The 13,966-nt window shown below is 41.7% G+C and overlaps 1 protein-coding gene across 1 annotated transcript in view; it reads left to right on the top strand.

Moving 5' to 3' along the window:
• Positions 1 to 13,966, top strand: part of JAKMIP3 (Janus kinase and microtubule interacting protein 3) — a gene marked incomplete at its 3' end in the record, with an annotated part of 85,257 nt that overhangs the window by 56,998 nt on the left and 14,293 nt on the right. Inside the window, 4 exon segments of the mRNA XM_075935632.1 lie at positions 6,111 to 6,173; positions 8,098 to 8,196; positions 9,721 to 9,819; positions 9,916 to 9,969. Of these exon segments, the coding sequence (XP_075791747.1) occupies positions 6,111 to 6,173; positions 8,098 to 8,196; positions 9,721 to 9,819; positions 9,916 to 9,969 (315 nt within the window).

Raw genomic sequence — 13,966 nt, 5'->3', positions numbered from 1 at the left:
TAATGTACTCCAAGAAAAAAATATTAATTATTGCACACTCTAAGTATAATTCCTATATACTCAATCATAAGCCAAATTTTCTTGGTGAAAAAGCACACTGTAAAGGGCGGGGGTCAGTTTATGATTGGGTCATTGTGCTTCACATTTTTTTTCCACTGGAGGGAGGGGTCGGCAAACTTCAATTCCCAGCTCAGTAGGGCAAAATACAGGCGCATCAGGACATTTTATGTACCTGGAGTGTCTACCGGCACAGAGCCCCTCAGCTCCCAGGCACTGTCCTGGGTCAACAGGAGCAGCAGGAAGTGGTGACTCTCACATGCCTTGGCTCACACTGCTTCCTCAGTTCCCATTGGCTGCTGTTCACCATTCCCAGCCTATGGAAGCTATGGGAAGCGCATGGGTAAGTTGAGGGAAGTTGTCTTATGTACAAATAGATTTATGCTCAAGTATATACAGTATCTGTTCTGTAAATTTTCAGTCAAAAATATATTATAAAGTTTGTAATATGTGAGAAAAGATAGACGTATGTGTGACGGGGTGCAGTCACAGAAGACCCTTTGGGGGTGCTTCCTGGAGTACTAACAGAGCTACTGACACTCTTCTCCTTGCTTTGTGGAGCTTCTCACCACCCTGTCCTGGTGGGCCAGCTCACCTGGTCTCCCCCAGCCAAGGCATGGAGAGAGCTGAGATTATTGCCACCGGTAAGAGCAATAGAGACACTGAATTTTTTCAGGTCTGAGGAGAATGTAGTTTCAGGCCCAGCTTCCAGGAACCCAACCCCAGATAAATCATTCAGGTGAGCCCCATATAACAATGAAAGGAGGATGTACTCACTGATTGCTCCCCCAGGTAACAATTATTTACACAGGGCTTGATAGTATATAAAAGTGATTTTATTAAGTATAAGCAGTAAGGTTAAAGTGGTTGCAAGTGAAAACAGGCAGAGCAAAGTGAATTACAAATTTAAAATATCAGAAAACACATAGCTAGTTCTAACACTGAAAGCTCATTACAAACTTACCCTAAAACTGTTCTTATTTCAGCTAAATCTCTAAGTCAGGGAAGATCTTTTCTCCCTAGGGTCTCTGGTTTTTTCCATTGGGAGTGACATGCCAGCCAAAGACAGAGGGATAGTTAGCTTTCCATTGTTTAGAGACATGGTTACCAACTGGTTGATCCTGATCAATTCCTCAATTGTGAGGCCTCGACCAGCTGATCGCGAGGCATTCGGCCCGCCCCAATTTTCCCTCCACCCCCAATAAGCCCCACTACGTACCTCCAGCAACAATGGAGGTAGTGCCGGCTTCCCGCAGGGTGAACAGAAGTCCTGCAGCTTCACGCCACTTCCGGGGGTTCCGGAAGTGTGCTGGCTGCTCCCCTTTTCTTTGCCCTTACAGCAGCTATTCTTTTTTTAATGTGCACAGAAATATATCCTAGCTACTGATCATTTGTGAACTGAGTACTAATTAAGCTATCTGGTCTACTAGATTAATATTTAACCTAGTCTGTGGCGTGCGGGGGCATTGGCCCCGGAGGAGGCGTGTGTGCGGGGCTTTCCCTGCGCGCAGGGTGGGGGGTCGACCCTGGGGGAGGCACGCGCAGGGGTTTCCCCACACCATGGGAGAGGGGAGTCAGGCCCGGAGGAGGCACGTGCCGGCTTCCCTCTGGCGGGGGTGGGGAGGGAATCCTGGAAGGAGGCGGGTGCAGGAGACTCCCTGCCCCCACTGGCACCCTGTTCCCTTGGCCCTCTGCCCCCTGTTCTCTGCCCTCCCTGCCCCCTGCCTTCCCTGTGCCCCCGTTCCTTGTTTCCTCTTCCCTCCCTGCCTCCTGTTCCCTCTTCCCTGCCCCCTCTTCTCACTCCCCAGCCACAGAACTCTGTCCCCAGCGGCACCCTGTCCCCAACTGCAAAAACCTGTCCCCACCGGCACTCTGTCCCCTGCTGCAGAACCCTGTCCTCTGCCCTCCCAGCCCTGTCCTCTGCCCTGTTCCCTCTCCCCTGCCCCCAACCACAGAACTCTGTCCCCACTGGCACTGTCCCCTGCCGAAGCACCCACTAGCACCCTTCCCCAGTACTATGTCCCCTGCTCCCACCAACACAGTTGGGGCCACATTAGTGAAGCTTGGAGGTGGGGGGGAGGTTGGAGGAGGGTTTTTTGCATCTCACTTGTGTGGCTTCAACTGACTTTTTTCGGTGGGTCAGTGACTCCTGACTCAAAACAGGTTCCCTACCCTTCTCAGAAAGACAATGCAGAAACTTTTTGTGTTTGAAATAGTATTTTGTTTAAAAATGAAGCCTGGCCAACAAACCCCCAATTGGGGCCAAGCCCCCATCTGGCCACAGCATCATAACACTCCTGCACTCTCCTTTCCCCCAGACCCTACATCTGAGCCTATAATACACTGGAACCCCCTGCACTGAGCCCCTCACATACCCCAATCCAAATTCCTGAACCCTCACATCCAGAAGTCTGTGGCTTGCTTAGTACCCCGACCCTACATCTGATCCCAACACTGCCTGGCCTGGAGCCCCCTCCCCGAGCCAGCGTCCCCTTATTCACCTCCTTCTGCATCCAGATTTCCTCCCAGAGCTTGCACTTCTCTCCCCTTTCCAAACCAAAATCCCTCAATTCCCACCCCAGAGCCTACACATCTTGTCTCAACCCAGCGAGGGTATGGCTAGACTGCAGGAGTTTTTCAGGATTCCAGAGATATCCCAGAAAAACTCTTCTGCATCCAGGGATGCTTTTGTTCTTCCGCTTCTTATAGTGGAAGAGCAAACATGCTCTTTCAGTCACCCCTATATTCCTCTTTCCATGAGGAATAAGGGGGCTTCCAAAAGAAGTTTTTCTGACATTTGGTCCAGTCTAGACAGGCCAAATGTTGGAAAAGCTTCTTTCTAAAGAAGAATTGGGAAAAAAAAGCAGCAGTATAAGGATTGGGGATAGCAAGTGATGGAGAGGAGGAGAATAGAGATGGTGGGGCTTCAAGGAAGAGGCGGGGCAGTAGATCTTGGCTTGTTCTGTCATTTAAAAAGTGATCTTAGGTGTAAAAAGGTTGGAGACCACAGGTTTAGAGAGTCCATGTTGGGTGGGAACTTGGATTTCTCTCCCCCACTCTCTATGGAAAATTACCTGGTCAGACCCGACTAGTGGAGATGGTCACATGCAGGGCTTGACAAATAATACAATCTACTCACCTGTGGCGAGTAGATTTTAACCTGGAAGAGCCAGATTCGGGGGATCTGCACATACGCAGAACGATCTGCGCATGTGCAGATCGCCGGACAGCACGGCTGGCGAGCAGGGCTCGCCGCGGTTCGGCGAGCCCTGGTCATATGTATTCCTAAAACCAACCACTGCATAGGCTCAAAGGACAAAAGAGACTGCTTGGCTGTGTCTACACTGGCATGAATTTCCGGAACTGCTTAAAACGGAACACTATTCCGTTTTCAGTTTTTCCGGAAAAGGAGCGTCTACATTGGCAGGCTGCTTTTCCGGAAAAGCCCTTTTTCCGGAAAAGCGTCTGTGGCCAATGTAGACGCACTTTTCCGGAAAAGAGCCCCGATCGGCCAACAGTGTTCCGGAATAAGGACTTATGCCCGAGCGGGAGCAGAATAGTTTTTCCGGAATAGCGGCTGATTTTCCGGAATAAGTGGCCCAGTGTAGACACAGCCAATATGTTTAGGTGATCACCCAAACATTGAGGGAAACACCCTTGATGGCTTTCATTTGTACAATTAAAACCATTAACCACTCTATACTCCATATTTCTAACTTTACATACCACCAAAATAAGATATACTGATTCAGAGGAGTATGACATTAAGATTGATAGGTTACATGAGGTATTTTGTCCAAAGCATCTGCAAATTTTTCATATTTGTGTCCATAAGTCAATTTCATAAAGTGTGGGTCAAGGGTGGGGGGGGGGGGGCGGGACCATCACAGTGTATGTGTGGAGAGAGAGAGAGAGAGAAAGCATTCAATTGGACCACACTACTGTCTTGTATCTAATATGATTTGTTTAGATTATATATTATATATAAGTCATTGATAATACTTCCTAAAATATTTGTCTCTTTATAAATTACAAAATAAATCTATCAAGCAGCATTATTGACATTTTTTAATCTATTTAACTCTCTTGCCCTTCAAACTGTGTATCACTGGATTAGGAGAGATTATTAACACATTTTCAACAAATGAGTTGAATAATTCATTAGAATGGAACATTAAATCCATGCTATCTAGGGCTGAATGAATACTGAAAGAAAATACTTGTGAATATTCATTCATTTTCCTAAAGAGAACTTTACATTTGTAAATGTGACTGTTATACACTAAATAAATCAAAGACTAGGAGGGGTAATCGTGTTAGTCGGTATCTGCAAAAACAATGAGATACCACAGGACTCGTTGCTGAATCAAAGAGTTATGGTCATCAGGGCATGTAATATACTATGTTACTCACGAGCTAGACTCTCAGTTGGTGTAAATCTTCATAGCTCTATTAAAGTAACTGGAACTACGCAGATTTACTTACTTATATGAGTATTGGGCCCATAAGTACCTAATCAAAACTACAGAGCTTGCATTTTGATATCAGCTGTCCATGGATAGAACAAGAATATTTCACAAAGAGTATTTGGCAACTAATTGAATAATGAATACATTTTGAGAAAATTGCTACCTATTACTGGACAGTTCATGAAGAGAAAAAGCAAATTTAATTAAAAAATTATATTTTAAGGATTATTTGCCCATTTTAACTACTGTCAAAAATCTCTTTTATGGGAGAACAGCTTCTTTGCTCAGAATTTTAAAAATATTTTAACCTCAGACATAAGACAGATGCTACCACACTGAAATATACATCATTCAGCTGTCAGAAGAGGAAAGATGGTCCAATGTTTAGGACATTACTCTAGATCCTAGAGAAACCTAGTTCAGTTCTTACTTTGCCATGGACTTCTTATGTTTTTTTGAGCAATTTGGTTAGGGCTAGGTATTTACGTACCAAAAGATGCAAATAGGCATTTAGTGGTATCTACCTGCCTTTGAAAATCCCAGGAGGTATCTATCTCTGTCTTTATCTGTCTTTAAAAATCTCATCCTGCATTCTTCAGGTCCCCATCAGTAAAATGGCACTTCAGAGCTGTTGTGTGAGGATAAATATATTCAAGATAGTGAGATGCTTAGGTACTAGAGTAATGGTGGCTATATAAGTGCCTAAAATAGATATAACGAAAAACAGGACTATGTAGCACTTTAAAGACTAACAAGATGGTTTATTAGGTGATGAGCTTTCGTGGGCCAGACCCACTTCCTCAGATCAAATAGTGGAAGAAAATTGGCACAACCATATATACCAAAGGATACAATTACAAAAAATGAACACATATGAAAAGGACAAATCAAATTTCAGAACAGAAGGGGGATGGGGAGGGAGATAAATGTCTGTGAGCTAATGATATTAGATATTAGATATTAATGATAATTGGGGAAGCTATCTTTGTAATGGGTAAGATAATTAAAGTCTTTGTTCAAACTTAGGCTTAAAGTGTCGAATTTAAGCATGAATGACAGTTCAGAGGATTCTCTTTCAAGTGTGGTCTGAAAAGGTCTTTGAAGCAAGATGCAGGTAATCAAGTTGTTGAGACAATGTCCTTTCTGGTTGAAAGAAAAAACATTTTCTTGCCATTTCAACCAGAAAGGACGTTGTCTCAGCGACTTGATTACCTGCATCCTGCTTCAAAATGAGATGTATCTTTCTGAATCTTGGGAACCATAGTAATCGTAATATTATAACTGCTATTATCTGTTTATTAAGTTATACCGCCTCACTTTCATTGAAAATCATCATTCAGGTGAGATTGCCTGACAGGATTTTTTTTGTGTTTTTTTTTTTAATTGGCGTATTTATATTCCAATTACATTTTAAGAAATACCATAGTGAGGGGAAAGTAAGAAAATGTCAAAATTACGATTGCCCATTAAATTTTAATTTGGCTTCTTGTGTGTACACATTTTGGCATAGTCTTTAATTACATAATCATGTACTATGGCAGCACTGTCAGTTTCTTCTATAATATTAATTATTTCTCTTTTAAGGACATGAAGTGGATTGAGGAGAAGCAAGCATTATATAGAAGAAATCAAGAACTCGTAGAAAAGGTATTTATTGTTAGTTTTTCTACTTCTTAATGTATTTTATTTATATTCATAAAAAGAGACTAAGGATGGATGAGGTTGGGCCATAGCCGGCCCAAGCTATGGGCTGACCAGGCTACTGCCCGGGGTACCCCATTGTAGGGGGTGTCATTTGGGGCTGCTGGGCCGGGTGGGGGTGGCACTGCACATGCTCCCTGCGCCCAGGGTAGCGCCATGCATGCGCCTGGAGCCCAGGGGTGCCACATGCCTGGGGGCGGGCCACACATGCGCTGGGCACCCAGGGGTGGGAGGTGCCATGCTCCCGAGGCCCCGGGTGCACGAATGGCTTGGGCCAGCCCTGGATTGAGATGCTATGTAGTATTGCTGAGGAGGAGATTAAAGATAATCTAGATATGTCCCGACACCTAAATGAATGTTTTGTATCTGTTTTCAGTAAAAATGTCAATTAGGTACAGGTGATGGAAATGAGTATCCAGTAATTAAAATAATCACATCTGAGGTGGAAGAATTTTTTTTTTGAGTTTTCTGTGCTCAGATCAAGGGGAACAGATAATATCCATCCCAGAATATGAAAAGAACTGGCTAAAGATTGGCAATGACCTTGGAAATCATTTGCCTTCCTCTGCAGGATGTGGGTGTGAGTTGTTGCCAGGATTTTCTGGATTATCTCTGCTGTAACAAATAATAAACTAATTTCCTGTGGGTTGTAATCGCCTCGTTTCAGTTGTTGGATTTAGTGTGTGGGAGTTGGTGGCCTCTGATATACTGGAAATCAGAGCAGATGATCTAGTGGTTTGTACTGGCCTTTAGTGCTATATTTTTAGAAGCTTAAGGAATACAAGTGGTTTGTTGGTATTACTTAAGTACCAGTATAGAATATTTAAAAAGTCCACACAGCTCTAATTGGAAAAATTTGCATATAGTAATGATATCTTCATCATGCCATAGTACAAATGGATGGATAAGGTGATCTTTTTGGAGCTCTTCACCATCCTTAGAACTCGTTAATAATGGGAAGTAAGCAGGCCTGGCCAATGAGTTTGCAGGGCCCAAGACAGTTGGCTGTGCCACATGGCCAGCCGGGCAGCGAGCAAGTGGCCAGGTGGGCGGGTGTCAGGTCCCTGAAGGCGCAACGCCCAAGACAGTCACCTTGCTCCCTTTGCCATAAGGCCAGGTCACTCTGGGGAGTGGCTTCTGAATTTCCACGTCTCTGATCTATTTACTCAGCAATCCCTTTATTTAATTCTGTGTATCCAGCTGTGCAGAGACTATTCTTACTGTGGACTTATAATACAAATATAGGTTTTGAATCTGCATCTTTACCCACTTGGGCCATCGCTACACTACATGAACAATTGACTCTGCTGTGGTCAATCTTTTGAGGTTCAGTTTAGCAGGTCTAGTATAGACCTGCTAAATTGAACTCAGAGGACAACCTGTCAGCACCAGTACTCCTGCTCCTCACGAGGAGTAAGAAAAGCCGATGGGAGCATTTGCTCCCGTCAACCTCCCACTGTGTGGACGGTGTAGAAATGCAAATTAAGATACATCAACTCCAGCTACCTAAGTAATGCAGCTGGAGTTGCATATCTTAAGTCAACTTTCCATGGTAGTGTAAACCAGGCCTTTGAGTAGTACTTTACTCAGCAAACCTTCTAATTAGAAATAGTATGAGGGCTGGAGAATTAAGCTTGACCAATCAATTTTGTTCCACTGTGTGTAGGATCTAAGTGGAATGCTATCAGAGATGCGAAGAACAGAATCACATCTTGGACCCAGAAGATTTGCAGTGATCTTGAAATATCATGAATTCAAAATATTTGCTTTTTACACCATGAGCATTGCTCAGAGAAACTGAATTCTTAGCAGATTTATACAAAAGTGAAATGAACCATGAAATATTTTTTTCAAATATTTTATTTTTCAGATAAAACAACTGGAAACAGAAGAAGCTCGGTTAAAACATGATGTCCAGGATGCTAAAGATCAAAATGAACTCCTGGAGTTCAGAATTTTAGAGCTTGAAGTAAGCAACAGTTATCTTTACAACCACTGTCACTCTTTCTGCATTATGTGTTTCTAAGGCAGCAATACATGAGGAACCCCTTTGCTTTTATATTGATTATGGGTGCTTCCTTAAAAGTGATATCAGTGACTGATACACAGTGGTACTAAAAAAGGATTAAAAAAAACAGACAGAATAATTTATCAAAATTGACTAACACTGGTGTCTGTCTGTCTTACTGCATACGCTTTTAAAAGACCCAGCCCTTTGAGCTCTAACTAGAGCCCAGTTTATGTCATAGATTATCTTTTTACTCTGCTGTTCTTCCCCTACATCTGTCTGAAAATTTAGCAAGTGAAGCAAAATCAAAATGTAAGACACAGAACAATAATTATGGAAATTTTTAACTGATTGCTAAAAATCATTCAGCAATATATTGTTGTTCCACATGCAGATCAAGGACATTGCATAGCCCGCCACATTGTACTAATTTTGGTGAGCTTTTTTTAGCATGACATAGACTTTTTATAGCATTTATAGAAAGCCTAAACCTTCAATCCTTGATCAACACTACTGGTGTGCAGCTTTTGTCAGACAGTAATATCCAAAACAAATGTCACTTAGGGTATGTCTACACTACAGAGTTTTGTCAGAAAACTTGAAGAAAGTCCACATTGCAATTGCTCTCTTCCTCAAGAAAATCGAAAGAACAGAGGGGGGTTTTCCAGCATCAGTAATCCTCATTCTACAAGGAAGAAGCCTTTTTGTGAAAGAGCTCTTTCGCAAAAAGACATGTGGATGGGAAAGAGGGAGTTCTTTCGGAAGAAGAGGAAAGAGGAATAAGCACAGGTGCCCTGGTGGCCATTCCGTCCATAGCAATCACACCTTACATATGAGAGAGCGTCCATTCAGTCCTGACACTCTTCTTCGAAAAAGCAGAGCACTTTTTCAATGCACTTTTTCATTGTGGACACTTTTGGTAGAAGTTTTTTCAGAAGATCTCTTCCAAAAAAAGCTTCTTCCGAAAGAAGCCTGCAGTCTAGACATATCCGCACATGCCTTTGGTTTAAAACACATCCAGGCTACCCAAATGTAGCCTACATATATAACCAAAATAACAACTAGACAGTCATGGTTGGTGAAAATTGATGAAGCAGTGTGAATGGTTGTGCTGGAAACTGGAATCACTTACTACAATATAAACTTCCTTTATCCTCCCTGTGTAGAAACAGAGATTTTCACCGCCTGCCAATATAATAAAATCTTTCACAGTCATTACATCTTCTCAAATGAATAGCACTTTTTACTTTGCATTTTAGAATAAATAGCTATAAAAATGTTTCCATCTTTTTGTACAGTAAATATAGATTCTTATGAATCTACTCTGCTACTCTGTAATTTACATATTTTTGAGGTATTAATTTTTTAGAGTACATCTTTCTGGAATGCCCATATTTATAACATATTCTTAATAAAGCTGAAACTTATAGTAAAATATGGCACTTAAAAATTGAATCTCCTTAATTATAATTATTTTTATTTTAGGAGAGAGAAAGAAGATCACCTGCTATCAACTTTCATCACATTCCTTTTACTGAGGGAAAAAGTCCTCTCCAAGTTTACTGTGAAGCAGAAGGTGTAACAGTAAGCAAGACCCATTTCTTAGGATTGTTTCCTCTAAATACCAGATGATGCTTTATTCTGACTCCTTGTTTTTTCTGTACACTTTTCTCTTGTTAGGATATACTAGTAGCGGAGCTAATGAAAAAGTTGGACATTTTAGGGGATAACGCCGTAAGTGTATGTTCCTTTAATAAATTGTGCATGTTTCTGTTAATTATTTGTTCTGTTATTAATGTAGCAATAAGATAGTCTAGAGCTTTTTTTGGTTTGTGATTACATACCTCTTTAGCCTTGTAACTGAGGCACTGGGCTGCAAGCAGAATGCTCTCTTCAACTTAACATAATGGCTACGTCTACACTGGCCCCTTTTCCGGAAGGGGCATGTAAATTTCACCAGTCGTCGTAGGGAAATCCGCGGGGGATTTAAATATCCCCCGCGGCATTTAAATAAAAATGTCCGCCGCTTTTTTCCGGCTTTTAAAAAAGCCGGAAAAGAGCGTCTACACTGGCCCCGATCCTCCGGAAAAAGTGCCCTTTTCCGGAGGGTCTTATTCCTACTTTGAACACATGTCACATGCATCTGACGAAGTGGGTCTTTGCCCACAAAAGCTTATGCTCCTACACTTCAGTTAGTCTATAAGGTGCCACAGGACTCCTCGTCGCTTTTACAGATTCAGACTAACACGGCTACCCCTCTGATACTTGTATTTATTTGGTTTTGCATTTTAATAACTGAATTTTAACTTTGTAAGGCACCTTCAGCCTTAGATATAGGCACTTTTAAACTGAAATAAATAAATACATATATGAATTAAATAGAAATAGTTTAAATAGTGCTAAGAAAAGAGTAGGTGGCATTTAACAATTGTGGTCTTTTCCCACCACTTTAAAATAATTTGCATTTATTTTTTAAATTGTTTTCACACTCTTTTTTTTATGTTTTTGGATTTTTTCATAAAGCCTGAGGTACAATCTTTGTTTGGGTTCAGAGTAAGGATAATGCGGAGATGAAATTCACTCCCTTAATCCAAGAGCCAAGCTGCAGGGCTGTTGCACAGTCTTCCTGCACCATTTCTCCACCTGTTATTCTACCGGGGCTGAATTAGCAGGCACACTATCTGTGAAGCAAGGCTATAGAAGATCTGGAAGCTTGGCTTAAGGTACACAATTCCAGTTATATACAATATGTAGCTGGAGTTGGTTTACCTTAAACTGAGCTTGGCGGTATTCCCCCAGCAGGCAGCCAACAGGAGCAAATGCTTTCATCAGCTTCCCTTACTCCGTGGAAAAGGAGAACTGGAGGCTGGTGAGGGCGCCCTCTGAGTTTGATTTAGCGAGTCTTAACTAGACTCACTAAATCAAATTCCGAAAGATCAATCACAGCAGTAGCAATCTTTCATGTAATGAAGACAAGCCCTGAATGGTTGTTCTGGAAACAAGAGTCATTAGCTCTACATAAACATAGATGCAGTTTCTAACCTGGCCAGCCCCCAGTTCTCTCCTCTGGGAACATTTCACAATAGCCCGGCAGAGTCTAGGTCCATGGTGCAAAAGGGGTTTTTTAACTGATCAACATCTAGTACAGCCTCTATATGATGTTTAAATGATGTGGAGGGTCTTGTGCTGGTCCTCTGCACCAGGGATGAGTTTGACACTTACCTACACTGCGGGTAGGCATACCAATGTTAGTTCTAAACTAGCTTGCACAGGTAAAAGTGCCAGTGTAGACGTGGTGGCACAGGCTTCAGCACAAGTTAGCAACCAGAATACATAGTGTGCCTGGAGGGCTTGCTTTTTTATTTGTCCTCATGAATGGAAGCCCATGCCCCGATAAATCTACCCTGATACTATTATCTATGCTAATGAGATTAAAGTGAGCTGGATTAATACGTGTATGACTACCTGTGTTAAATCACACCTATATTTGCAGTGCAGATGTATCTTCAGTGTTTAAACCCAGCAGGATTGCAATGCTTTCTTTTGCTAAAGCTGGGATAGGTCTGTTAAAAAATCCTCTACTTAGCTTTTGCAGTAGAAAGTGAGACTTGAATGTGGCTAGCCAGCCTCAAAGCTCCAGTCAGGCACATATGAAGGCAGATTAAATAGCCTCTCTTTTCCAGTGAAATTCTAGTGAGGCCATGTGGGTCATCATTTCTTCATAGGCTGTTAGATCATTCTAGGGCTACATATACACTGTGAGCTATGGATGTGATTCTCAGTTCACATATGCATACTTGCACTAACTCATACCTGAACTAGTCTGCTAAAAATAGTAGCTTAATCTCGGACAGCAGTGACATGAACTAGCCACCCTAAGTACATATTCATGAGGTTCATCCTAGTTTGTGTTGCCCAGATCCAGGACTACAGAACCAGGCAGCTGAGATGAGTCAGAAGAAGAATATGAGCATATTGCTATTATTAATAATATTCATATTAACATCAATATGAATATTAATAGGGTTGCCAAGAATGATTTATAGCTGTACACAGGTTTGAATTAACAATCTAAATGCTGATCCTACAATCTTGCATGTGAGTAAATTTACTAACATGAAAAGTCTTCAGTTGAACTACTCTTATAAAGTTACCCCCATACATAAATGTTTCCACTGTAGATACACATAGGGAGGAGACAGAAGGGAAAATACAACACACAAGAATGTTTTACTATTAATGGCAACCAGTTACTCAACACAATTAATAATAACAAAAAGGGGGAAGGAACACAAGCCAAATCAGGGAAAGAATGGGTTAAAGAATATTCATATAAGCTAGATATATTCAAGTCTGCAGGACCTGCTGAAATTCATCATAGGCTACTTAAGAAACTTGCTGAAGCAGTCTCAAAACTATTAGCAATTATCTTTAAGAACTCATGGAGGATGGGTGAAGGACATTGCAGAAGGGGAATAAAGAGCATCTAGGGAATTACAAATCAGTCATTCTAACTTTAATACCTGAGAAAACACTATAATAAATTGTTAAACAAGCAGTTTAAGCACCTAAAAAAGAATAGGGTTATAAAGAGTAGCCAACATGGATTCATCAGGAACAGTGGTGGGCAACCTGTAGCACATTGGGGTTCTATATATGGGCCGCAAGACCTTTTGTTTACCATTGCCCACATGCAAGGTTGCCACATTCTGTTGGTTTCCATCTACATAGTTTTTTTCTACCAATTTTATCGAATGAGATCCAGCAGGGGTCATTCCTGGATCTGGTATTATTATTCAATATTTTCATGAGTGTCTTGGATAATGAAGTGAAGTATATATGTACAGGAAGTCCCCGGGTTACATACAAGATAGGGACTGTAGGTTTGTTCTTAAGTTGAATTTGTATGTAAGTCGGAACTGGTACATATTGTAGGGGAAACTCTAGCCAAACATTTCTCCAGAGCTCAGTTTTATTCTCCCACACCTCACTTCCCTCAGTCCTTTATTCTCAAGCTGAGGTGTCTGCTGAGAAAAGCCGCTCCGCGTCTCCCTGGTCTGCTGGGGGGGTGGGGGGGCGCTAGCCTCGCGTCTCCTTGGTCTGCTGGGGGGAAGCAGCTAGTGCGGGTTGCCTCATCCCGTTTGTAAGTAGGGATCCGATGTAAGTCGGATCCATGTAACCCGGGGACTGCCTGTATACAATTTGTAGATAACACTGAGTGGGGAGGGGTTGCAAGCATTTGGAAGAAGAGGATTAGAATTTAAAATGACTTTGACAAATTGGGGAATTGGTCTGAAATCAATAAGATAAAATTCAATAGAAATAAGTCAGAAATACTTTACTTAGGAAAAAAATCAAATGCGCAGCTACAAAATGAGGAATAACTAGCTAGGTCCTAGTATTGCTGAAAAGGATCTGGGGATTATATTGCATCACAAACTGAACATGTGCCAACAACATGATGCTAATATTTTGGGATGTATTAACACTAGTGTTGTATATAAGACATAGGAGGTAATCATCCTGCTCCATTTGTCATTGGTGAGCCTCTGCTGGTGTATTGTTTCCATTTCTGGATGCCATGCTTTAGAAAGATGTGGACAAATTGGAGAGCAACCTGAAGACAGAAACAAAAATGACAAAGGTTTTGAAAAAATAACTGTGAGGAAAGCTCAAAAATGGGGGCATGTTTAATCTCAAGAAATTGATACTAACAGGGACTAGTAACAAT

The sequence above is a fragment of the Pelodiscus sinensis genome, chromosome 8, assembly GCF_049634645.1.
Source record: "Pelodiscus sinensis isolate JC-2024 chromosome 8, ASM4963464v1, whole genome shotgun sequence".
In the NCBI taxonomy this organism is placed as follows: Eukaryota; Metazoa; Chordata; order Testudines; family Trionychidae; genus Pelodiscus; species Pelodiscus sinensis.
The sequence above is the reverse complement of the archived record's forward strand: the minus strand, read 5'-3'. Positions and strand labels throughout refer to the sequence as shown.